Below are 27,781 nucleotides of genomic sequence, written 5' to 3'. Positions count from 1 at the left end.
AGGCAAACAGGACAACAGAGCTTAGTAAAGAAAAAGGCTGAAGGCAATTTCTGCTGGAAGCCTTACAGATTGGTTCACTATGAGGTGCAGCATTAAGAGAAAGAATGGGTTGTATAGTATTTTTAAAAACATCATATGTTTAGGGGCGCCTGGGTGGCTCAGTTGGCTAAGCATCAACTCTTGGTTTTGGCTTAGGTCATGATCTCATGGTTTGTGAGTTCAAGCCTGGTATCGGGCTCTGCGCTGACAGCTTGGAGCCTGCTTAGGATTCTCTCTCTTTTCCTCTCTCTCTGCCCCTCGCCTGCATGTGTGCTCTCTCTCCAAAAACAAATAAATTTAATAAAAAAATTGAACAAAAACGTATGTTTAAAATTAATTCTAAAATGAGTACTTACAGCAGTTTTATATGCAGCTTCAATGTAAAATACAAGGTTCTGTATGAAATTGACTTCATCTAGGCTGTGGATGATATGAAGTCCTGAGGAAAAAGAAAGTAAGGATATAGAGCTGGTTAATTATCACTATAGGCTTATAGGCTGCCACAGTAACTGACTGATCCCATTACTCTCAAGTAATCTTATTCCTGCTTTTGGAACAATGAGGCACTTTAATTCCTAAACCATAAAAACAACACCACAAATCAGACCTAGGCTAGTCTTTGACTGAGATATCAGCGTATTATAACATGGAAGAATTTGAACTGTTATTTGTAGGTTGGGATATAAAGTCTCAGATTCCTAATTCTATAGGTCATTAATTTATAATGTGTTTTAAGGTATCAGGAAAAAAAATATTTCAAAAAGAGTTAGAGGGAGTATAAATACTAAGCAAGAAGTAGACAAAGATTATGATCTCAAGGAAACCTTAAAACTATATTTTTTAGAGTACAAAATGATGATTATTCTAAGTGTAAACAATACAAAGATAGTTATAGCTAACAAATCGCAGTGTTTTGCAAGAATTATCCTTTTAATTTTCACATCAACCCTAAGAGGTGGGTACCTCAATTTTCTCCATGAGGCTTAGAGAGACTAACTATTTTCCTCAGACCATTTTTAAATTTTTTTTTAACTTTTATTTATTTATGAGAGACAGAGAGAGACAGAGCATGAATGGGGGAGGAGCAGAGAGAGAGGGAGACACAGAATCTGAAGCAGGTTCCAGGCTCTGAGCTGTCAGCACAGAACCTGACACAGGGCTCGAACCCATGAACTGCAAGAACATGACCTGAGCCAAAGTCAGACACCTGACTGAGCCACCCAGGCACCCCTGCCTCAGATGATTTAACTAATAAATAGTGGGGCCAGGACCCAACTATCAACTTCACAGTCTGAGTTCCTAACGAAGATGCTATGCTGCTTCTTGATATATACAGTATGATCTGTTTTTCTTGAAAAACTAATTCCTTTCCCCTCTCCTGCTCCCCCAACCCCCATAAAGAAATACCAATAGGCATACAGAGAAAGTCTTTCTCCTACCCAGAATCACATCACTCCCACCCTGCCAAATCTCCTCTCTGGAAGAAACTAGTCTTAGCAGTTTCCCCTGTAGACTTTCAGAGAAATGTTATACATATATAAAAATTATCAAAGAGTAGTATGCTATAATGTACCTTGCTTTTTTAACATATATGTTGGAAATAATTTTAAGTATATCTGAGTTACTTTTTAATGGTTATGCAGCATTCCACTAAATGGCTATTCATATAACCAGTTCCCTACTGAAAACATTTAGGTTGCACCTAATCCTTCATCACTATAATCAATGCTGTAATGAATATATATGTGTGTGTGTGTATATATGTATATACATGTACCAGTATGTCACATGTACCAGTATGTCAAGGTAAATTCTTTTCTTTCCTAAGGTAAATTCTTGGAAGGATTGTTAAGTCACAGATTTATGCATATTATTTTTCCCAATATTGTATTATGAACAGTTTCAAACAGAAAAAAGGACAGAATTTTACAGTGGACATCTATATGCACATCATCTGGATTCATGCATTAACATTTTACTGTACTTTTCTATCATATATGTATCCATCCATCAATCCATCCTTTTTGATACATGTTCAAAGTATGTTTCTGGTACTTCTACAATTTCATTTTTCGCATTTAAATGTTTGATCTATGGACAGATGTTTCAAGTGAGAACTCTGTAGCTTTAGAGCTCAAAAGGACTATATAATTCATATCCTCAGACTCCAAACTCTTCCTGATGCATGGCTCTGTCAAAACTAGCAACCACAGCACTGGACAGCAGCGGCAGCCAGGCCTTTCTTGTAGCAGCAATGACTTCAACCTCTTGGGTAGAAAGGAAAAAAAGAGAAGAGATAGTAATATTGGACATCAGCTTCACAGCCTTATCTTGTCTCCGATGTGTGCCAGAGTGCTTGCGCAGAGATTGGGAGAAAGTAGAGGGTGTGAAACTGGTTTTGTCCATCTCTCAGACTGGTGACACAGCTAACAAATAACTATTTGATAGAACTGCCCCATTTCTATCACCTGTCCCTTTGCTCATGATATTGTTTAAATGGCCTTCTCCACATCCTGAAATCTGAACTGTTCTTTCAAGGCCCAGCTCAAGTTTTATCTCCTCTGTGATGCTGCCATTGATTCTCTCTTCTATGTTTCAAAGAATTTTATTTTCCTGGCGCTTATGAATTTTTTACTTTGCACTATAAATAAATCTGTGCCTAAATTTGAAGGAAGGAGCCATTTATTATTTATATTTATAGTCCCTAAAATGTCTCACATAGTATTGTGCATGGTATTAAATAATATTTAACAGTAGATAATAATTCAATAATTATTTATTGAATGATCTTAAACAATCCTGTTAACCACAGGAGAGGGACCCGTCTTTTGAGGCAAGACCATACATTTCAGGACCTCTGCATCCTGTCCCCTCTGTGGAGCCAAAACACTGCTTGCAGAACAGAGGAGAGGGTACACAGAGATGAAATGAGGTATGGTTGGGTAAGGCCAAAGATGGCAGTGCTATTTAAAACACACTAAAGAGGGGCACCTGGGTGGCTCAGTTGGTTAAGCATCTGACTTCTGCTCAGGTCATGATCTCACTGCATAGGGTTCTGCACTGACAGCTCAGAGCCTGGAGCCTGCTTTGGATTCTGTGTCTCCTCCTCTCTCTACCCTTCCCCCGTTCACACTCTGTCTCTCTCTCAAAAATAAATAAACATTTAAAACTAAATAAACAAATATATAAAATGTCACTGATAGAAACATTTCAGCAAAAATAGCTACATGATCAAAAATCAACATGTAATTAGCAAATACACTTATAAAAAAATAAATAGAACACACTAAAGGGGAGTCTGGGTAGCTCAGTCGATTAAGCGTCCAACTTCAACTCAGGTCATGATCTCACTGGTCGTGGGTTCGGGCCCCACATCAGGCTCTGTGCAGATGGCTCAGACCCTAGAGCCTGCTTCAGATTCTGTCTCTCCCTCTCTCTCTGCCACTCTCCCACTTGTGCTCTTTCAAAAATAAACAAACATTAAAAACCCACTAAAACATGCAGGGTTCTGGAAATGAGGCCACCTTAGTGGTCTACTCCACTTAGATTGACTTGCACTTACTTAACGATAAGCCTTTCTCCCTCATTTTTAAAAATGTTATTGAGATATAATTCACATACCATGCAATTCACCCATTTCAAGTATATAATTCAATGGTTTTTAGGGTATGCAGTGTTCTGCAACGGTGGCCACAATCAATTTTGGAATATTTCATCACCCCCAAAAGAAACCCTATACCCATTAGAGTCATTCCCCATTTCAAGACTTGTTCCCCCTCTACCTCCACCTAAGCAATTGCTAATCTACTTTATGTCTCCACAGAACTGCCTTACCCAATGTTCATATGCATGCAATCATACAATATGTGGCCTTTCATGTCTGAGTTCTTTCACTTAGCAGAATGTTTTCAAGGTTCATCTGTATTGTAACATGTATCACTGTTTCCTTCCTTTTTGTTGCTAAAACAATATTCCATTCTGTGGATGTATCACATTTACCCAATTATCAGTTGATGGACATTTAGGTTGTTTCCAGTTTTTGTAAAAAAATTTTTAAATGTTTATTTATTTGAGAGAGATAGAGGGAGCAGGGGAGGGGCAGAGAGAGGGAGACACAGAATCCGAAGCAGGCTTGAGGCTTCGAGTTGTCAGCACAAAGCCCAACACCGGGCTCGAACCCACAAACTATGAAATCCTGACCTGAGCTGAAGTTGGACGCTTAACTGACTGAGCCACCCAGGCGCCCCACATGTCTTCATTTCTTTTGGGCATACACCTAGGAGTGAAATTGCTAGATCATATGGTAATTCTGCTTAACTTTTGAGAACTGTCAGATTGTTTTCCAAAGTGGCTGCATCATTTTACATTCTCACTGACAATGTATGAGGGTTCCAATTTCTCTAGTTCCTCAGGAACACTTGTTATTTTCTGTACTTTTGATTATAGCCATCATAGTGGGTGTGACATGCTATCTCATTATTTGGATCTGCAAGTGCCTAGGAACTAATAATGTTCAGCATTGTTTTGTGTACTTATTAGCCATTTAAATATTTTCTTTGGAGTAATGTCAATTCATATTTTTTGCCTAGTTTAAATTAGGTTATCTTTTTATTATTGAGTTGTAGATTTCTTTATATATAATACAAGTCCCTTATCAGATATGTGATTTATAAATATTCTCTATCATATTGTGGTTTTAAATTTTTTAATTTATTTTTTAGAGCAAGAGAGACAGAGCATGAGCGGGGGAGGGGCAAAGAGAGAGGGAGACACAGAATCCAAAACAGGCTCCAAGTTCTGAGCTGTCAGTACAGAGCCCGACCTGGGGCTTGAACTCACAGACTGTGAGATCATGAGCTGACCTGAAGTGGGATGCTTAACCAACTGAGCCACCCAGGTGCCCCATGGGTTGTTTTTTCACTTTCTTGAAGAGATCCTTTGAAGCACAAATGTTACTAATTTGATAACTTCCAATTTATGTTTTCTTTAGTTGCTTATGCTTTTGGTGTCATATCTAACAGGGCTTTGTCTAATCCAAGATCAGGAAGACTTACTCCCATACTTTCCTTAAGTGCTTGTTATGAACCCAGTTGTGTCACCCTGAAACTCCTATGTTGAAGCCTTGAACTCCAGTGTGGCTGTTTTGGGGGTTAAGACTTTTAAGGAAACAATTAGGTTTAAATGAGGTCACAGGGTGGGGTCCTAACAGAATAGGGACTGGCGTCCTTATAAGAGACATCAGGAGTGCACACACACAGAGGAAAGGTCATGTGAAGAAAGAGCAGAGAAGGTGGCTGCATTCAAGCCAAGAGAGTGTTCACTGCCCTGCTGACACCCTGATTTTGCGCTTATAGCATCCAAAACTGTGAGAAAATAAATTTCTGTTGTTTAAGTCAACTATCCTGTGACATTCTGCTATGGCAGCCCTAGCAGACTAATAGTGTTTTATAGTTTTCACTCTTACAGTTAGGTCTATGATTCATTTTGAGTTAAGTTTTATCTAATTTCATTCTTTTGCATATGGATATCCAGTTTTCCCAGCACTATTTGTTGGGAAGACCATTCTTTACCCATTGAATTATCTTGGTACCTTTGTCAAAAATCACCTGACCATAATATGATGGTATATTTTGGACTCAATTGTATTTTGTTACCCTAGAGATCTATCCTTAAGCCAGTACTACACGGTTTTGATTACTGGAGCTTTGTAGTAAGTTTTGAAATTAGAAAGTGCAAAACCTCCAACTTTGCTCTTCTTTCTCAAAATGGTTTCAGCCATTCTGGGTCCCTTGAATTTCCATATGCATTGTAAGATAAGCTTGTCAATTTCTGCAAAGACAGTGGGATTTTTGGTAGGAATTATGTTCAATCTATAGATCAATTTGGGGAATGTTGCCACCTTAATAATAAGTGCCCCAAGTGCCCCTTAGATCACTGTTTCTACACCACCTGCCCTCCCCCCACCTGTTATTTTCCTGCCTCTCTCCAGGAGTAGGGCAGCACCCTCAGGGTTCCATCCCAGCCAAACCCACTGACCTTTAAAACTCCAGTCCTTAAGCCCCCCTGGTTGCAAGAACTCAGGAAATTCAGCCTTTCTTATTTTTCCAGCCGATGGTTTTGGGGAAATGTTCTCCTTGTGCATTCTCATGTGCCCTTCTCTCTCTTTCTTTCTCTCTCTCTCTCTCTCTCTCTCTCGCCTTTCTCTGCAACCACAGGTCTTTCCCCTCCACAGTACCCATGATACATTTCTCCCCTAAAGTACGTCTCTATACTTCCTACCTTCTTCAATGTGGCTTCTTCCTTACCTTTAGTTGTAGATTTTTTTTCTATCAGTCTTCAGGTCGATTTTTGGGCTATTTAGAATGATATGATAGTTATCTAGTTGTGTTTGTGGGAAAAGACAAGCCTAGTTTCCTCCTACTCAGCTCCCATTTTCTTTATTCTCTCCGTATAATTATATATCTTTTAAGGAAGCTGAGAGGAAATTATATATTTATATTTTGTAATATTAATCTTGTAATTTACCATTTCTGGTGGTCTTCATTTGTTCCTGTGGATTTGAGTTACCATTTGGTATTATTTCCTTAATATTGCTTTGCTCCCACCCACCTCCTTAATTCTGTTATTATCAAATATATTACACTTTTATATGCTATTGGCTCAACAATACAATTATAGTGTCTTATGCAACTGATTTTTAGATCATTTAAGAAAGAAGAAACATGTAATTTTATTGTATTTTATAATTATTTTACCAGTGGTTGGATTTTCTTGATTTATTTTTATTTTTTCCATTAAAAAATTCAAGTATATTAACATACAGTATTATATTAGTTTCAGGTATACAATATCATGATTCAACAAGCCTATACATTTCTCAGTGCTCATCAAGTTATGTATGTATGTATGTATGAATTTAGTAGGCTGCATGCCCAGCACAGAGCCCAATGCAGAGCTTGAACTCATGATCCTGAGATTAAGACCTGAGCTAAGATCAAGAGGTAGACACTCAACCAACTGACCCACCCAGGCGCCCCCAATTTTGTACTTATTTTTTTTAAGTAAGTTCTAGTCCCAACATGGGGCTTCAACTCATGACCCTGACATTAAGAGTCACATGCTGTACTTACTGAACCAGCGAGGTGCTCCAAGTTAAGTGTACTCTTAATCCCCTTTACCTAGTTCGTTCATCCTGCCCCCCCCCCACCCGCCGCCACACACACAACCAACCTCCCCTCTGGAAACCACCAGTTTGTTCTCTGTATTTAAGAGTCAGTTTAGGGGTGCTTGGGTGACTCAGTTGGTTGAATGTTTGACTCTTGAGTTTGGTTCAGGTCATGATCTCATGGTTCATTAGATTATGCCCCACATTGGGCTCTACACTGACAGTATAGAGCCTCCTTGAAATTCTCTCTCTCCTCTCTGCTCTTCCCTCTCTTTCTCTAATAAATAAAATAAAATAAAATTTAAAAAATCTTTTTAAAGAAAATCTGCTTTTTTTTTGTCTCTTGTTTCCTCATTAAATTGTTTCTTAAGTTCCACATATGAGTGAAATTATATGGTATTTGTCTTTCACAACTGGTTTGGTTTTTTGTGTGGATTCCAATTACTGTCTGGGGTCACCTGATTCCAACATGAAGAACTTCTTTTTGTATTTCTTGTAAGGTAGGTCTACCAGCAACAAAATCTCAGTTTTTGTTTATCCAAGAATGTCTTTATTTCACTTCATTTCTGAAAGATAGTTTTGCTGGATATAGGGTTCTTGGTTGACAGTCAGTCCTTTGATTACATCATTCCACTTCCTCTGGGCCTCCATTTTTTTTTTTTTTTTTTTTTTTTTTACTGAAGAAAAGTCAGCTCATAACCTTATTTGGGTTCCTTTGTATATGACAAGTCATTTTTCTCAGATTGCTCTCAAGATGTTCTGTTAAAAATTTGGTTTTTTAAAATTTTTACTATGATGTTTCTTGGTGTGGATTTCTGTTTACCCTATCATTGAGCTTCTTTGATTTATACAGATCAATGTTTTTCATTGAATTTGCGATGTAGTCAGCCATTATTTTATGTCTTTGAATATATTTTCTGTCCCTTACTCTCCTTCTAATATACTCATTACACATGAGTTGGTGTTCTAAATTATGTCCTACATTGCTCTTGGGTACTATTCATTTTCTTTATTACTTCTTCTATTCTTCAGATTGCATAATCTCTGTTAATCTATCTTCAAGTATGGTGATTCTTTCTCTTGCCAGCTCAAATATGTTGAGCCTCTCAAGTGAAATTTTCATTTAAGTTACTATACTTTTCAACTCTAAAATTTCCATTTGGTTCATTTTTATCTCCATATTGATATTCTCTATTTGATGAAATACTTTCATCATATTTTTCTTTACCTCTTTAAGCCTGGTGTCCTTTAGATTTTTTGACATTTTTATAGTAACTGCTTTGAAGTCTTTGTCTACTAAATTCAGCATATGCTTCCTCTCAAAGGCAGTTTCTGTTACCTTTTCTTCCCTGTGTTGACTAGGCTTTCCTGTTTCTTTCCATATATCATAATTTTTTTGTGGAAAACTGGATATTGTAGATAATGTGTTATAGAAACTCTATAGATTAATTGATGCCCTCCTGCATGGGGCTTCTTTATGTTTCCTTTTTATTTGTTTAGTGACTTGGCTGGACAATGTCAATGAAATCTATATTTCCAACAAGATGCAGCCTCTGATGCTGTTCCTCAGAGGATGTAGCCTAGGGCATACACACTGTCATCCGAGGAAGACCACAGTTTTCGTTTTAGCCTTCTGTGATCTATTAAGTGTCTGCCTCTGTTGGTTCCATACCCAGCTGTTAACCTCCACCAACTGCTCTATTATACCGTATAATTCCTTGAGGTATAAATTGCTTCACAGTCTCAGCCAATTATATTCAAGCCCCATTTCATGATTTTGAGGCCACCCTTTGACATTTGTTTTAACCCTAGGATAACTCTTTCCAGCTGTTTCTCTCTGGTTCTCTGCTAAAACTTCTAGTTAGTCTATAGGCTAGTTTGTTGGTCTTATTGAGCTATCAGCGTCCTCTTCATTTCTTAGAACAAAAATCTCCACTGTTTTTGAGAGTGCCCTTAGACTTGAACTTTCCCACACTCAGTTCCAAATAAAGTCAGTTTTCTTGGGAAGGACTACAGAGCTTTCTGTCCTTGTGGCCTGCCTTTGCCTCCATGCTACTAGCAAGGTGGGCCAGGCCTATTATTCTTGGACTGCTCTGCCTGGGTTTAAGCTTTTGCTCCATAAGTGGGACTGGAATAGGAACGCAGTTTCAGACCTCTTAGTTATTCTTGGCTAGACCAGAACTTCTGTAACACAGAGGTGAGGAGGATGAGAAATGCTGGCAACCTCTCTTGGGGAGATATCGCCTCAAACTGGGAGCTAGGGGAAGAGGAAGGCTTATATTCTTGGCCACATCCAAGCTGAATAGTGTTTCTGTCATGGTCAGCTCGGGGGGAGGGAGGGAGTAGGTTGTGGTCTAAATGCCACACTCTCACTGCTCTTACCAAGACTTAGATTTCCTTGAATAAATGTTTCTCCACTTTGCTGTATGTCCTTAGGACAATTTCCAGTGATAAAAGATTGGGCTTTTTTTTTTTCAAATTTATTTTCACAGTTTACAGTTATTTTGCTGGGGAGAAAGGCGTCGGCTTCTGCCTAAGCCTCTCTTTTAACCAAGGTGGAGATTTTCATATACTCAAAAATGTGCAGAGAATTGCTTTCATGAAAGGTGGAAATTTTCCATGAAGAGCTTTCATACGTTATCTATTGATTATCTCTCACATCTATACTTTTCACCCTCAAGGCTATTGCCTTGCATATATTCTGCATCACTTCTTGCCTCAAGTACTTCACTAACCTCCTAACTAGTCCTCCATCTTAATTTTCTCCCCCATTCAATCTATCCTCCTGCTACTGGAGTGAATCATCTGAAACTTTCTTGATTATTTACCTTGAGTGGTTCTGTAATGACTACAGACTAAACTCCCAACTACTTGGCATGGTACACAGGCCCTTAAACAGCTAGCTCCAACTTTCTAGCCTCATCTTTTGGCAATTTTCCAGATCTATCTTACATTCTAATCATAGAAGATAACTAGTCTTACCATGGTGGTTGGCTATCTTTCAAACTTTTGTGTTGGAGCCATGCTATTCCCTTTCCTTCTCTGTCTTGTAAATTTCTACTTACTCCTGTTTGTTCTGCAAAGGCCTGATCAAATAATATCCATCTTTTTCCAAGCACCTATCAAAGTCAGTTTATTGAGTTGAAAATCACATGTTAAATCAGAAATCAACAAATATTTGTTGAATGAGTATGTCTTATAAGCCTCTTTACTATATTTCTCCTTCCTTTCTAGACTCAAATTAAAAAACATAAGAAATGGGGCGCCTGGGTGGCTTAGTAGGTTGAGTGGCTGACTTCAGCTCAGGTAATGATCTCGCAGTCTGTGAGTTCGAGTCCCATGTCAGGTTTTGTGCTGACAGCTCAGAGCCTGGAGCCTGCTTCTGATTCTGTGTCTTCCTCTCTCTCTGCCCCTCCCCTGCTTTCTCTTTGTCTCTCTCTTTCTCAAAAATAATAAACATTAAAAATATTAAAAAAAGAAAACCATAAGAAATATTGAGACGGTTTGCTTTGTAGAAAAATAGAGTTGGTATTAAAAGAATATTAGAAATGAAGTTACAGCTGCCATTCTATTTAAATGAATAATAGCTAAAAGTATATTTATTCAGGGAGGAACCTCCTCTCCAAAAGATGGGAGTATGTGGGTAGCCATGTTATAATTCTAATAAAAGGTAATTCAGCTTCTGGGCTGTGCATTCTAGAGGGGGAAAAGGAAGGCTTCATCACCACATATTTATTTATGCAAGAAAAGTAGAATAAGTATATTCTGGGATAATTCTCACCCTGAATGCCCTTCGTTCTTAGGAGTTCTATACCTAGATAGGAAGATAAAGAAATTGGAATATCAAAATGTGGTATTCTGAGTACATTTACTTACTCAGGAAATCTGGGAAAGGTCCTGTTTAATTTACAAACGGAGTATAATCAGATTCATTGTCCTCACCAAGTTAGGAGAAATAAAAGGGAATTATGTTGGTTCTTACATTTTCCTTTTTCAGGTGAAGTATCTAAAGCTAATAACAAAACCATCTGAAAAGGGTATATTACTCAATAATAAAAATAAATACTGGAATTCTGATTCCTAAGTTAATTCCCTTAATATAATTTAGATGCCTTTAGATAGATGCCTTGTTTATCATATATATATATATATATATATATATATATATATATATATATACACACACAGTAGTATAAAGTAGGTGATTCAATTTATTTAATGTAAACTATAGGCTAGTCAGTGAATAGCATGAGAAGAAGCAATAAACTCTAGCTCTTTTTTCCCATCTCACGGTATCTGAGGATAAAAATAAAAATCTACCCCAAATTTCCTGGTTCTCAATTAAGAAAATTCCCCAGACTTGTTTTTCAATGGAAAAGAATACTAACTAGATCTCAAAGAGTTGTTTCTCTGTATAAAATTTGCAAAATTGTATTTTTCCACTGTGTACCTTTGAGCAATGTGAACAGCTATGTTGTTTTCTGGTCAACACCTTTGGAGAAGCCACGTGCGCCAGAGCCAGTGCTCCACCTCAAGCGGCTCCCGGTAATTCTGTCCTGGTACTGACCTGAGGCAGTCATTTGTGCTAAGAAGAGCAGGTACACAGAGGTAGCATCCAATTGCAGGTGTCCCCACTGGTCATCACCCACTACGGTGGCGCAGGTTTTGGTATTGTATTTGGCATGGAGGCTATCCCTGGTACTCTGACTATATTTGAAGGATTCTACTTTATCCACCTAAAGAAAACAAAAACAGTGAAAGAAGGCTATGCAGAAAAGTCGTCCCATATGCCATACTTCTGTCATACTCTCACATTTATCAGTGCATTTGGTTTTCAGGCAACTGTGAATATTTAAAATATGGTGTTACCTCTTTTTCCTGACAGTGACATAACTAGGAAAGTCTGCTGTTGCCATTTTTTTAATTTAAGCAATTAAATTATAAAATAATACCAGTTAAAACCAGCTATTTCCTGCTCATTACCTCTCTTTTACTTTTCAGATGGCTGTTTTGCCACATTGTAGACATAAACTCAGATGCCAGTGGTTGAGTGAAAACAGCCTAATGAGAGATAATTAAATTATAAAAAGATGCATTAGTTCCTAAAACAAGAGGTAGGAATTTTGAAGGAAATTCAGACAAAGGGATATATGTTGAAGGAGTAATGAAAAGAGTGGCAGAGAGATACATGGAGTGACAGAGAAAACATATGAAAGAAAGCTGAAACCAGAAGTGAGAAAGGAAACACTGTGCAAGGGACAACTGAAAGACTTAGCTCCTGAAACTCAGATTTGATTATATGGGCTTCTGATATATGACAGTAACTATTATACTTTTAAATATGGTTCATGAAGTTAGTGAATTTAAACCTATTTGGTAAGGTAGAACATACAAATACCTAAAATACAAAAAAAAGTAGCAAAGAAGGGGAAAAGAGAAATGATGACTATGAGACCCCAGGAGAGAAAGCACGAATAAAGAAGTTCAGAAGTGTGGAATTGATTTCCTTTTATTTCTACTTTAGACTTGTGTGCCTGTGGATAGTCATTTTATTAATCTGGGCTTTGCTTGCTTCTTCTAATAAAATGTAATCTTGGACTCAAGAAAATCAGTTTAAATTCAATGTGTGCAAGGTGTGTAAAGATCTCCTAGGATAAATGTAAAACACTTTTTTTTTGGTAAAATACTTTCGAATGAAAAAAAATCATAAATGCAAAAGATAAACCACAGACTGCTAAAAAATATTTGCAGCATATGTGACAAAACATTAATATCCATGATATACAGGAACTCAAGTAGTCAAGAAAGAGACAGCCCAAAAGAAAAATAGGCAAAGGATCTAACAGGTAATTAAAAGAGGAAATGAAAATTTTCAATTTACACCAGAAAGACGCTCAACTTCATTCAAGGTCAAGAAAATGCAAATTAATGCAAGGAGATATAAATCCTAGACACTTATCTCCAATCCTAAAATCTACAACACTGACAAAAGGTTTTTCCTCTAAATTTTGTACCAAAATGCATTTAGTGGCAAAACCTGACTCAGATTGACATGGGGCTATTTGTAGTTTTAATTTGTTCCACTCAGTGTGGAAATGCATGCTCCCCTACAGAGAGATTACTGTTTTTGATAATCCAGTGCTGTTCTGGACCTGCTGAGAGCATAACATAATATATAGCACATGCACTGGACTTAAAAATCTGAAAAAATTTGAATTCTAAAATTTATCTGGTCCCAAGGGTTTCAAATGAGGGCTTAGAGCCTGTGTCCTCTTTACTCGATGTCCGGAATTGCATGTACAGTAGTGATGAAGTATATTAAAGAGCCATTTGTAGAGGGGGCGAAAAAAGACTGAAAGGAAACATGCTAGTGGTAACTGGGTGGTGAGATCATGGGTGACAGTTCCTTCCTTGATTCTACAAATTTTCTAAACTTAAGTGTCCGCTGTTGGTGAAGTTGAAAAAACATAAGCTGTAAACATTCCCTAAAGGGTAGAGACACTATTACAATGAGCTTTTATTCGAGAGGGAGCTGGTACCAATGCCATACCTGTCGGATCATGCAGTGGAGCAGTCCCCTCATCAGCTTCACTACACTCTGCAGAAATAAATGGAAACAAGACTGTTATAAACATCCCTAGATGCAGGAACACTTACTCAGCAACTGCAGTTGGTACATGACCTTTTGCGAATGAGTAACCCTATCCTGGGCTCCTATTTACATGGCATTTACTTTATAGGTACACAGAAGAGCTAAATTGCAGCTAAAAGTGGAATCAAAAGCTGCAGTTGCTGCCTCCCTCAAGTCAAAAAAAGAATCCAAGCTCCAACAGGCTTATGTAAAACCAAGCCAACCATCCTATTAGAGGACATTCCACCCCGAGAAAAGAGGCAAGTCAGCTCTGAACTCCTAAAGCTATAAGGGTATTCTAGAATAGTTCCTAGGGCCTGGAAAAGCCAATGGTGTCACTTTTTATTTTTTCTAAAGTAGCCCAGACTTACCTTCAGGAGTTCACAGAAATATTTATCTGTACATTTTCCCTAAAGAATAAATGAACTTCAACTCAGAATAAGTATAAAGGGGAACTGTTAGTGCAACTCAACCTCTTTTCCATAGGGAAAAAAAAGCCACAGTATTCTTAGGTCTCAAGTCATCACTCTTTCTCTTACTGGGGCTTGGAAAGTTTCTTTTCTTAATGTTTATTTATTTATTTTGGGAGAGAGATAGTGAGCAGGGGAGGGACAGAGAGAGAGAGAGGGAGACAGAATTGCAAGCAGGCTCCATGCTGTTAGCATGGAGCCCAATGTGGGGCTTGAACCCACAAACTGTGAGATCACAACCTGAGCTGACATCAAGGGTCAGATGCTTAACTGACTGAGCCACCCAGGTGCCCCTGGGCTTGGCAGTTTCTAAATTAGTTAGCTTTCCAATCATAACATTCCAAAATTCTGGTCACCAACTATATACTGTACTGGTTGGTATAACATAATATAGTAATAATAATTGTATTACATTACAATATAGTAGAGTAATACTATACCATACTAGTTATACTACATGACACTAGAAGAGCCCATCAACAGTGGCACGGGTAGGCAATGTTTTGGAAAACATAGCATCAAACGGCTTCTCCATTTCTTTTCCCATTTTTATTTTTTTAATTTAAATTCAAGTTAGTTAACATACCTAACCAAAGAGGTAAAAGATCTGTACAATGAAAACTATAGAAACCTTATGAAAGACAATGAAGATGACACACAAAAAATGGAAAAACATTCCATGCTCATGGATTGGAAGAACAAATGTTGTTAAAATGTCTATATCCACTCAAAGTCAAAGCCATCTATAGATTTAATACAATCCCTCTCAAAATACCACCAGCATTCTTCACAGAGCTAGAACAAACAATCCTAAAATGCGTATGGAACCAGAAATATCCTGAATAGCCAAAGTCATGTTGAAAAAGAAAACCAAAGCTACAGGCATCAAAATTCCGGACTTCAAGCTGTATTACAAAGCTGTAATCATCAAGGCAGTATGGTACTGGCACAAAAACAGACACACAGATCAATGGAATAGATTAGAGAACCCAGAAATGGACCCACAAATATATAGCTTCTCCATTTATTTAAGCTTTCTGTTTCACGGTCCAAAAGAAATACAACCAGGTTACTCCAGGATATGCTAGCTCAGAGGTGGCTTCAGGACACCTCTGAAAATTAATCTACTTAGGAGCCACATCACTCTGTTATTCCTTCAAAACACTGAAGTGGGACTATGAGCAATAGGCATGATAAGGATTTAGTACATGTTAAGTCGGTTATGCTCCAACTCTTTATGCAGGCTTTTATTGAGAAAGAGTAAAAAGTGTATCCTTGGGAGAGCTCCCTTTGTTAACTAATTGCTGTCTATAAATGGTGCCCTCCTCTTACACATCAAGGGAAGAAATCATATACATACATACATATACATGCGTATATACATATATATGTGTATACACACACACATATATACACACACATGCATATATATATATATATATATATATATATATATACATAAAATGAAACTGACTGCAACCCCTATAAGAAAATCTCTATCATTACTTTGACCCTAATGAAAGAGACCATCCTTTTAATATACCCTGTTACAGAAAGCATCTGAACTATCTTCTACATGTCACCACATCCTCACAGGTTTCTATCACATTCTTTCAACTTTCTTGGCCATCAACAAGCCTTGCTACTGCTGTCTACATTTTCTTTAACTTAAACAGCAAACCTGGGAATCATGGACCCAGTGGAGAATTCCTGATTCCACTTTTGGCCTCCTGAAATGGCCATTGTCTGCCATTTCTGTCCTCAAATTCCAACTTCCAAGCCAGGATACAATTAATAGAAAGTATGGGCAGGTAGGAATGAGGGGAGGTATTTGTACTTTTGTATTCCTCCAAACTGGCCATTTTCTGTTTCATTGCTGTAGTTAGCATTAATTAGACATGTTTATTCATACACTAGAGCTTCTAACCACATCAAATGACACCCTCTTCTTACCTACTCTTTTTGAGGACATGGATCTACATACAGTAAAGCCTTGGATTCTGAGTAACTTGTTCTGCGAGTGTTCCGCAAAGATGAACAAACATTCCTAACAAATTTTATCTTGATAAACAAGTGATGTCTTGCAATATGAGTAGTACATGATGCCCAATGTCACATGATCACAACTGAGCCAATGGTTCTTCTCTTTCTCCCTCTCTCTCTCGCTCGCTCTGGGATTGTAGATGATCATCAATGCAATGTCACATTTCTGTGAAATCCTCAAAAGGAGACAAAAGCGGGGCGCCTGGGTGGCTCAGTCGGTTGAGTGGCCGACTTCGGCTCAGGTCATGATATCGAGGTCCGTGAGTTCGAGCCCCGCATCGGGCTCTGTGCTGACAGCTCAGAGCCTGGAGCCTGTTTCAGATTCTGTGTCTCCCTCTCTCTGACCCTCCTCTGTTCATGCTCTGTCTCTCCCTGTCTCAAAAATAAATAAAACGTTAAAAAAAAAATTAAAAAAAAAAAAAGGAGACAAAAGCAAGTGTCATTGGATAGGTTACTTGTTGGAAGTTGCACAAAAAGAAAAAGATTCCATTGAGCCAATAGATAGCAGTGATTCTGTTAGTGATAGTGGAAGTCGTCCTACATAATAACCCTCCTCTCTCGTCTCCCTCACACCAGCCATAAAGGTTTTCAAAGATAAGTGCAGGTTAATTTGTTTCTTTTTCTTTTAGTTTATTTATTTATTTATTTATTTATTTATTTATTTATTTATGAGAGAGCGAGAGTGAGCACACACGTGCAAGTTGGGGAGGGGCAGAGAGAGAGAGAGAGAGAGAGAGAGAGAGAGCGCGCGGGAGAGAGAAAGAATCCCAAGCAGGCTTTGCAAGGTCAGTGTGGAACCTGATGCGGGGCTAAATTCACAAACAATGAGATTGTGACCTGAGTGGAAATCGGACGCTTAACTGACTGAGCCACCCAGGCGCCCCTCATTTATTTATTTTTCTTTATATTTTGCATTTTCTTTATTATTTTGTATTATATTACAGTATTGTAATCATTTTTATGTAAATATTTTTGGGTTGTGGAATGAATCATCTGAGTTTTCATTATTTCTTATGGGGAAAATTTGCTTTGATATACAAGTGCTTTGGATTAAAAGCATGTTTCTGGAACAAATTATACTTGCAAACCAAGGTTTTACTGTATTTGTAAACTGACTATATAAGGACATATAACTATGTACAACCACTTCTACTTTAAGTATTAATCTCTTTCTCTTCAGGTATATGTACAATCAGATGTTTGTTGGGCATGTAAAATATGTAAAACACTTTATCAGGCTTTGTGGAACATAAAGATAAGGGATACAGAGCACATACGTTAAAAAAAAAACCTAAACTACATAGTCTACCTAACAACTCCTAGTTATCCCTTAAAATCTAAATTTTCTGTGAATCCTTCCTTGCTTTGTTCAAGGTAAAGACAAGACATTCCCACCTCTGTCCCACAGAACTTTGTACTGTATCTCCTATATAGTACCTACAGTATCTGTCCTAATGTATTATTTATTTGTTTATATATCTGTATCCCTCATTAGACTATAAACTCTTTAAGAAAATGGGACAGAGACCAGGTTTAGAAATAAACCTTTAAGTCAGTGGATTGAGTAGGCTTTATTTTTAAAAATATATATTCCATGTTTGCAAGTAATTCCCAAATGACTCATCAAAAAAATTGTGGGTGTGTGTATGTGTGTGCATGCACGCATGCATTTTGAGAAAGGGAGGATGTAAATAAGACAAAATGTTAACAATATAGTGAATCTAGATAAAGAGTATATGCAAATATGCTCATTTTACTATTTCTTATAACTTTTCTATAAATTAAAAAATTTTTAAATAAGAAGTTGAGAGCTAAATATAAACATTTTGTCCCATTTTGTTTTTTTATATCTAGTACAGGGCCTGGCACATGACAATTACACAAAGTCTGCTAAATGAAAAAGTGAACATGTTTAGTACAGACCATAAGTGATCTAGAAGTTCCAAGAAAGTCGCCCTGAGAAAGAAGTGATCACTGTACAACTGAGTGGTCTTATGAGGACAGAAACCATAGAAAAAGTGAGACTGGTGCTGGGCTTGAATGGACAGTATTAGTTCAGATTGGAAGAGAACAGGTATTGTGAGTGGAAGAAACAATTTGTTTTTGTTTTGTTTTGTTTTGTTTTTGGAAGAAACAATTTGTAAAAAGATTTGGAGGTGAGACTGTCCATGGCTTCCATGGAGGAAAAATTCAAAGACTTAATCTGAAGTCATAAGATCCAGGTTGTATTCACAGCACCACCAAATTCCAGCTTCATCTCCAAGCTTCAATCCCTTCACATAAATTGAGGAAGATAATACCTAATTCACAGGGTGTTGTGAGAATAAAATACTAATAATTATTTAGGAAGTACACATACAATAAAGTATTAGGAAGTACACAGTACAATAAAAGTACACATACAAAAAGTATTAGGAAGTACACAGTACAATAAAAAGTATTTACACAAATGTCAGGTATTTTTATTAAGGGATTGTTTTTAGAGGAATAAGGAAGATACCAATCTGGTTAGAACTGGGAGTAGGTAATACAGGGCCCCCAAATCTTACAATTTTGAAAAAGCAGGCTAGGACCAAGCCCTAGAGTCTTGGCTATTAATCAAAAACATCTGGATTTTACTTGTCAGGAAATGAGCCACAGAAACATTGCTGAGAATGCAAATGATATAATTAAAATGTGTTTTTCACAACAGTGTTGTGATCAAGGTTTAGACTATGGTTGAGGCAGAAGGGAACAGAAAGGAAGAGATGGATTAAAAAAAATTACATGAATCAACAGACTTTGATCTGCATGTATCAAAAGGTAAAAGGGCAAGTCAGAAATCACCCTAATGGCACCACGTTTCAAATGCTGTTTTATAGAACACTAGTCCAAGAAATTCTGAAAAGGGTGTAAACCTCACCCTCATCTTACATTTGAAACGCACATAAGTACATCAAAGGCTCAGAGAAATAATGGAGTAAAGAAACCCACTGTTTAACATACCCCCAAGGTTAGTTGACCTAACGTTCCATGCAATACACTCTGGGAAATTCTGTAAATAATGTTGCTTAGGTGACCGGTAGAATGAGGACACCAATAAAAGAACAAGGATGTCTGCTGAGTTGCTATTGTTAGCTAATCTCTTTTTTTAAAGTATTTGTTTATTTGAGAGAGAGAGAAAATGGGCAAGCAGGGGGAGAGGCAGAGAGAGAGGAGAGAGAATCCCAAGTAGGTTCTGCACTGTTGTGCCCCGATGTGGGGCTCGATCATACGGAACAGTGAGATCAAGACCTGAGCTGAAACCAAGAGTCGGGATGCTTAACTGACTGAGCCACCCAGGTGACCCAGTGATCTCTTTTGTTTGTTTTTAGTAGGGAACATGGGGTTTCAGACATCCTGATTTTGAGAAGACATAGGATATGCAGGTACAACTGAACAGAAGACAATGAAAATCAGGGTTTGAAACTGAAGTGAGACCAGAACTAAAGATGAAGTTTTGGAAGTGATTCATATAAAGGTAATAGTTAAACTCATGAGAAAAGGTAAGAGACTACACAAAGAGAACAAAACTGAGGAAGAAGCAGAACTGGAGGCATCCAAAGAGCTACCTCTATTTGTGTGCCTATTTATTTTTATGGGTGTGCATCTTTATCTGTGTGACTAAGAGAAAAGGGCATTTGTAAAAACATATATGTGCATAATTATATTCTCACTCTAAGACAGAATAGTCACCTAAACCCTTGTCTCCTAATTCTCTTTAGTTCTTTGACATTATTTCGCAGAGAGAAACCAGTGTGAGAGTTGGAAGGAAGAGTAAAAATGATTAACAATTGGTTTAGGAAAATCCACACAGTAATGGAAAGTTGACCGTAGGTGGGAATTTCATCTGTCGATTTACTGGATTTAATCTATACTCATTTACTGGCCATAAGTCAATGGTTATTATCCCTAGTTTCACTTTAGAATCAGTAGGTTTTTTTTAAAACTGAGGGCTACTGGAGGGGAGGTTGGTGGGGGGATGGGCTAAATGGGTGACAGGCATCAAGGAGGGCACTTTTCGGGATGAGCACTGGGTGTCATATGTCATCACTGGGTTCTACTCCTGAAACCAAGACTACTCTGTATGTTAACTAACTTGAATTTAAATAAATAAATAAAAAGAATCTAAAAAAAAATAATGTCCCAGGGCTCCACTTCCAGAGATTTATATAAATTGTTCTAGGCTGGGGTTCAGTAAAGGTATTTCTTAAAAGCTTCCCAAAAGATTCCAATGTATGGCCAGAATAGGTTAGGGACAAATGTAGCTCACCACCTGTTATGTAAATAAAGCTTATCTCTGGCTGCTTTTGTGCAGCAACTGAAGTGCTGAGTATTTGGGCAGAGATCATACGTGATCCACAATGCCAAAGATATTTCCCATCTGGACATTTACAGAGATGATTTTCTGATCCCTGGTCTGAATTAACTGAGTTAGGTTTGAGAAAAGTTAATGAGACCTAATAATAAAATATGTTTTAATTCATAATGGAAGTTCATAGAAATTTTAGGATTCCCAGAGAAATGTTTATTTTTTGAAGGTGCTTTCTATTGTTATAATGTTTTTGAGATATTTCAAAGTTATTACTGAGGTAGTATGGAAAATATCTTTGGGTTCTGCTAAAAATTATTTAATGAAACATTAAAATTTAAAAGTAAAAAACTCAATGTTTCCTTAAATTCCCCCCCCCTCCTCTGTTAAATTCTTTCTTCCTGGACCACAGAAGGAAAAATTTTAACTTTGCATAATGATTAGTCAACAAAGAGACAACAGATTTCTTCCAATAGTATTGAAAAACATTGGTCAAATTGTACTAGGTATGGAATCTTGGATATTGTTCCACTAATATTAATCTCTAGCAAAACAAATAAAATACTGAGCTCAAAATAGCCAAACATTACAGTAGGATGCAGAATTTCAGAGGTGGAGGGAGGAATAGGATTACAGGATTTTTAAAAAAACTCCTCTATATTTTCCAAATTCTTACAATGGTTATGTATGACTTTTATAAGCCATAAAAATATTGATCTGTACTTCTTAAGTTAGAGCAAAAACTCCAAAAATTTTTTTTGATGGACCTAGGTACATCCCAATAAATGGCTTGAAGGAATGGCAAATGCCTGCTGTTGCAGATGACAACATGGTGAAACTTCCCTATTGCCAAGGACTGCAACCCCGCAACATGTTGATGCCCTTAAAAAATAACCAAGTCTTGGGTGCCTGGGTGGCTCACTTGGTTGAGCGTCTGACTTCACTCGGGTCATGATCTCACGGTTCCTGAGTTCAAGTCCCACATGGGGCTTGCTGCTGTTGTCAGTGCAAAGCCCTCTTCGGATCCTCTGTCCCGCTCTCTCTGCCCCTCTCCCACTTGTGCTCTCTCTCAAAAAAATAAAATAAAATAACCAAGGCTCAATATTCTGATTTACAGATAAAAACTAGAATTCAGATTACCTAAGTCTGAGAGATACTGCTTGAGCAGATGGCTGGTGTAGAATCTTCTCCACTAATGGAAAATAATTCACACATACCTTACAACTGACGGTGGAATTTCATAATATTAAGAGACCCATGTAGCTCAGAATATCATTTTCTTGGTCATTCAAGAGAACAGAGCACTCTCTGTCTATAAAGGATGCTACTTTACTGATGGGAAGGCCTTAAAATTTGGCTTAAACGCATCTGCTGATTCTGACCTTATTTTGCTTGGGGAGGGGGACAGGCTCTGAAACAGTGGTCATAGGTATAAATTCAACAAATAAAGTCTTTACTTGTGTCTAGTTGTGAAAGACTCCTAATTTGTGTCAGTTACCCTCATACGAATACCACCTATCAATGAACACTGGGTGCTATATGTAAGTGATGAATCGCTGAATTCTATTCCTGAAACCAACATTGCACTGTATGTTAACTAACCATAATTTAAATAAACATTTGCAAAAGAAACAACAAATACCACCTATAATTTTCAAAAATGAAGTAAAATGATAGATACCTGCCTCCAACATCCTTCTCAATGAGAATAAATATGCTGGAGACTGCAAAATACCTTTACTTAGACAATTATAAATTTCAGCAAAGATCCCACAATAGGCTTTTCCACTATAACAGAACAGACTGCCCTCTCCCCCTGAATCAGCAAGTTTCAAGTTCCACTACACCAAAAAAAAAAAATCAGTACAATACAGGAAAGCATTCTGGAATGTAATTTCAAGAAGGTGAAGAGGGAGCGAGAAAGGCAAAATATAGTTCTTTTATCTCCTTTGAGCGACATTTCTTTAAAACCCTGCTTCCCATTCAACCTCCCAGCCCACACACAGCTCCAGATCTCTTTGTATATTTATTCTGAGTACCTGCTCCAGTTCATAGGCCTTTGCCTTATCCTCATCCCGGTCTGCATTCTTCCGATAGGCCAGGCCCAAACCCCACACAGCCAAGATACTGTACACATTATCTCGGACCCAGGCATCTTTCTGATCATAGCTGGCTGGAAGCAAGCCAGTCACTGGATTCTGTAAGACCAAGAAAAACAGGACAGGCAGGTAAACATAAGGTGTTAATATGAGGAGACCAAGTCTATCAAATGGGTTACTGAGGGACTTTGGTTTTTCTTCTACTTCACCACTCTTTAGTTTTATAACCTCCTCTTCTTCTGACCAAGTGCAAGCAAATGCTATCTTGAACAAGGGGGAAACGCCGGCTGAAAACTTCCAAGTCTGAAATGTGAGTATTGTTAAAACAGAGGTAGTGTTTTAACTTTCCAGTTAGAAGGAATAACTATTAACAAAAACCCAGCATTATAGGACTAGAAAAAATATATAATTAATAGTGTATACAAGGTACCACAAATCTTCAACAGTTTAGTCTTAAGATGACTAAATGTTCTCCTACTTCTTTTCTTTGGCTGGAGGGCAAGAAGATGACCCCCAGACCTGGGGGAGGGGACGGGGAGTGTCAATAAACAAGCTTCAACACATTTTTCAGCTGTGCCCCTGGAACCCCGCTGTGGCTTCAGGGACGGGGTGGTGTGTGTGTGGGGGGGGGGACGCTTTGAAGCCAAGGCTCAGGGCTCAAGGCTAACGGTACTTGACCCTAGTTCTGTTCTTGGCCCAACACCTATCTTTTCTTCAGGGTCCTCTACGCCTTCCCCAGCTAAGGGGCGGGAAGACCTGCTAAACACACACACACACACACACACACACACACACACACACACCAGGGGTGGGTGTCACTCAGCACTCTCTGTCTAGGCCATCACACTGCACATCCTCGATGATTACAGGCACCCCTTCACTTACCTGATGGCACAGGATGGTCTGATGCACCAGCCGAGCGTAGCCATCCAGTCGGACCCCGGAGTTACTTCGGCTCCTCATCGCGCCACGTTTCCAATCCCCTCAAGAGAAACAGCCTGCGTGCTACAGGGGCCCTGGGTCCTCCAAGTTAGGAGGCTCCCCAATGCAGCTCCACCCTCGCGGGGGGGAAGAGCCCGAGTGCCAGGCCCCGGCAGAGCCCTCCCACAGCTCAGGCCTGGAGCCGGCCGTCCATGAGCCTGCGGCGGCCTCTGGAACTCCAGCCCACGCCAGCAAGTGCCCAAGACGCTCACGGTCTAGGGCCCCGCCGCAGCTCCCTGCCACCCTTACTCCCGTCGAGCCTCCCCGCGAGGTTCCTGCATCCCCCACTCAATCCCCGGAGGCGGCCGTGGCCCAGAGCCTCCCGCGTGGCCTGCGGCAGCAGGTCACTAGGTGCTGCGCCGCTTCCACCTTGCGGGAGACGCGAGCTGGAGGCGTGGCGGGCGCAGCGGGTCCTGGCAGCTGCGCGCTAAGTCCAAGGGGTTCGCCTCGTCCGCCCCGCCCACGCGGGGGCCCCAGCACCCCCGCCCACTCCGCGGTCGAGAATGTGTCACCGTAGGCAATATGCTTTCAGAGGTTTATTTTCGAAACATTTCTAATGACGATTTAAGTTTTCCACACTTGCTGTGCATGCAGGATATTGAGGAGGCCTGGTTTCTTCTGCCGGCCTGGTTTTGGGAACCGATGGTAACTTCAGACCTAAGAGGCAAGACTCACACTGGCGTTAAGGGTCTAAAGAATTGGAATCTCTGGGGTTTTATTGTATTTTATACTTTTTCACTAAAAGAACAGCTTGAATTTCTCACTTTGACCCAAACCAAACAGGAAAGAAGTCCCTAAGGTACTTTACTCCTTAGCAACTGGTGAAGAGCCAGGCCCGGGAAGGAGGGGGGCAGTGGTGCGCTTTGAGGAAGCTAGTTTTCGGGTAGGGAACCGGGCTGGGAGGGAGCAGTACCTCAAGACCGCCTTGGCCAGAGAGGAGCTAGAGGAGATTGTGTAACTGCCTTGGAAGGCTTCCACGTGCGCACGTAGATCACGAGGCTGAGGCACCACTCACTCAGCTGAAAATAAAGGGGCTAAAGGGAGGCTAGAAAAGAAGCCTACAGGCAACCCTGATCATTTGCCACAGGGTAATCGGCCCGCACCCCGCTGGGTGGCCCCATAGGGCCATTGCTCCCTCCGTTTGCAGCCCTCGACCCCAGTGCTTGATCACCGCTTATGCAAAGCCTGCACATGCTTTTCAAAAAATTTTTAACATTTATTTATTTTCAAGAGAGACAGAGTGCGAGTGGGGGAGGGGCAGAGAGAGAGAGGGAGATAGGGAACCTGAAGCAGGCTCCAGGCTCTGCTTGAACCCAGCAACAGTGAGATCCTGACCTGAGCTGAAGTCGGGTGCTTAACAGACTGAGCCACTCAGGAGCCCCTGAACATGCTTTTCAAAGTTGGGTTTAAGTACCAACTCTCAGGGTAAAAGAGTTAGACTGACCTTTCAAATCCAATCTGGAGAATCTGTGATTCGAAACCTTCCCTAGCCACCTCACCCAAACTAACCACCCAAGTGGTTTTGCATTTTCATTTATCTCTTTATTTCTCTAAATTTAGTCTCTTCTCTCATAAGCTCCCTCCATTTCAACACCCCCCTCACCCCTGCCCAAATTAACCTCAAGCCCAGCATCAAGGAGGTAATTAGCAAATATTTGTTAATGATAATGAAGAATGAAAAAATGCTCAAGAACTCAGACCTGGAATTTTCAGTTTCAACGGCCAGTTAGATGCAGTGGTACACTTAGAATTATTCTCAAGTGAATAGTTTCCATTGTAGTCGTCACTAGCTACACAAATGCCAGGACTGGCAAATAACAAGCCACTTCAAGGCCCAAGTGCTCAGGGGGAGAAAAAGTCTTTCCAGGGAAAGCTACTTCATTTTGGTGGAAAGAGTGCTTGACCCTTCCTGCATTGCCCCTAATCCCTGACATCTTCCTCTCCACCTGTGTCCTCAGAAATCTTGTCTCTATGCTTCTCCCCTTCGAGCTTCTGCCCTCTCTTTTTCTTCATTTAAAAATGTTTTTGGGGCACCTGGGTGGCTCAGTCGGTTAAGCGTCTGACTTCAGCTCAGGTCATGATCTCACCTTCCGTGAGTTCGAGCCCCCGTAGGGCTCTGGGCTGATGGCTCAGAGCCTGGAGCCTGCTTCCGGTTCTGGGTCTCCCTCTCTCTCTCTGCCCCTCCCCCGTTCATGCTCTGTCTCTGTCTCAAAAATAAATAAACGTTAAAAAAATAAATAAAAATGTTTTCAAAATACTGAAATAACAGGTGCTCACCAAAGAACTTGAAAAGTATAGAAAAGTAAAGCAAATCACCCATAATTCCTTCACACACACAACCACCTGTTAATAGTTTAGTGTAATTTTCTAGTATTTTCATTCCTTCTGCATGGGGCCTACCCCACCCCAAATTATTTAGAAGTATGAATAGATTAGGAATGCCAAAGGTGGGGTGTCACCAAGAAAGGTAACTGGCTGGGTGGCTAACAAGAGGTCTTGCTCAATGGCATTACCTCGGTGCTTTCAACCTCAGTCCAGGCTGGGTATTCAGTCCTTCAGTCTTCGAAACTTGATCTCCTCAGTGTCCTAGAACTGGTCAGACTCAGGAGGCTGACTCATGCTGATTACCTTAGGAGACTGATGTATGAAAACTGGAATGCTAGTTGGTAATGAGAAATGGAACTGTAACAGTTTATGTTGGCCTTATTAACAGATTCCTTCCCTTAAATAATGTATAAAACTTACTCTTTACCAAGTGCTACTTTGTATTACATAATAGCTGTATGAAGTAAATACTATTATTAACCCCATAATAGAGATGGAGAAACTAGGGCATGGGAGGATTAAGAAATTATCAGGTCTGCTCTGTGTTGGCTTCACTGACTCTCCCTTTTCTATGCTTCTGTGGCTCACTGACACATTGTTTAGATATGTCAGAGTTATCAATCAAGTTATAACCAAGACTTACCAGTCTGGAAGCCATTATGTTTCTTGAAGGTGATTCTTCCATCTGATTCAATGTATATTAATTTTATAGTTTAACTCTCAAATAAAAGTTTATTTCCTGGGGCACCTGAAGGATCAGCCGGTTAAGCATCCGACTCTTGATTTTGGCTCAGATCATGATCTCATGGTTAATGAGATTGAGACTCGCATTGGGCTTTGTGCTGACAGTGCAGAGCTTGGTTGGGATTCTGTCTCCCTCTCTCTCTGCCCCTCCCCTGCTTTTGCTCTCCCCCACTCTCCCTCTCTCTCTTTCAAAATAAATAAATATACATTTAAAAAATTTTATTTCTGACTTCCTAGAAATTTTTTTACTGTTGGTCCCTTATATTACCTGGAAGCTTTCATTGTACTAATCTTAAAAATCCAAAATTTTTAAACCTTCACATTTTATAAATATTTCCATGGTTTACATTTTATGTTAATGTATGCACTAATCTTCCCTCTAGTACATGCCCTCCAGTTTGCTTAGCTATTCTCTTATTCTTAATTAATAATAAATCTTTTATTATTAAATTTCTTGAAAGAAAAAGCCCACACACTATCTCCTTTCCATCATTTCCCATTCACTCTCTTCAAACTTTTAAAAATATTGCATAAGCAATATATATAAACACATTCTGTATTTAAAGAGTTAAAACATTACAGATAAGGTTAAAGTTCCTTGTGTTTATCACCCATAATCACAGGTTCCTCTATCTCCTTTCTGAAAGGTAACCACTGTTACAAGATAAGTTGTATACTTTCAGATTTTTTCCTATGGATTAACATGTATAACATGTAGAAATGCATATAAGATCTTGTTTTCTGTGTATTCTTTGAATATAAGCAATGTTATACTCTACCTACTGTTGTGCAGATTTCCCTATTCATCCAAAGTTATGTCATGGAGATCTAGTCATGTTATCATACATCATGGTTTATGTAGGCATATTGATGAGCATTTACATAGTTTGTTTTCAGGTATGAATTCTTGAAAACAGTACTTCAGGGAATATACATATATGTCTTCTTGTGAAT

General features: G+C 39.1%; 1 protein-coding gene across 6 annotated transcripts in view; it reads right to left on the bottom strand.

Annotated features, from left to right (window-relative positions):
- Positions 1-24,175, bottom strand: part of PHKA1 (phosphorylase kinase regulatory subunit alpha 1) — a 169,118-nt gene extending 144,943 nt beyond the window's left edge. For 3 of the 6 annotated variants that reach the window (XM_019439064.2, XM_019439065.2, XM_019439066.2), the window contains exons 1-5: positions 23,663-24,175; positions 22,718-22,876; positions 13,755-13,802; positions 11,772-11,940; positions 396-478 (exon numbers count right to left, since the gene is read on the bottom strand). In XM_019439064.2, the coding sequence (XP_019294609.2) occupies positions 396-478; positions 11,772-11,940; positions 13,755-13,802; positions 22,718-22,876; positions 23,663-23,740 (537 nt within the window). In that variant the 5' untranslated portion in view covers positions 23,741-24,175. The remainder of the gene's footprint in view (positions 1-395; positions 479-11,771; positions 11,941-13,754; positions 13,803-22,717; positions 22,877-23,662) is intronic. The other 3 variants (XM_019439063.2, XM_019439067.2, XM_019439068.2) reach the window with 1 other exon arrangement.
- Positions 24,176-27,781: the final 3,606 nt, after the last annotated feature.

This window comes from Panthera pardus, unplaced genomic scaffold (genome assembly GCF_024362965.1).
Source record: "Panthera pardus isolate Hobbes unplaced genomic scaffold, ASM2436296v1 HiC_scaffold_27, whole genome shotgun sequence".
NCBI classification, from domain to species: Eukaryota; Metazoa; Chordata; class Mammalia; order Carnivora; family Felidae; genus Panthera; species Panthera pardus.
This window is presented reverse-complemented; position numbering and strand designations above follow the sequence as displayed.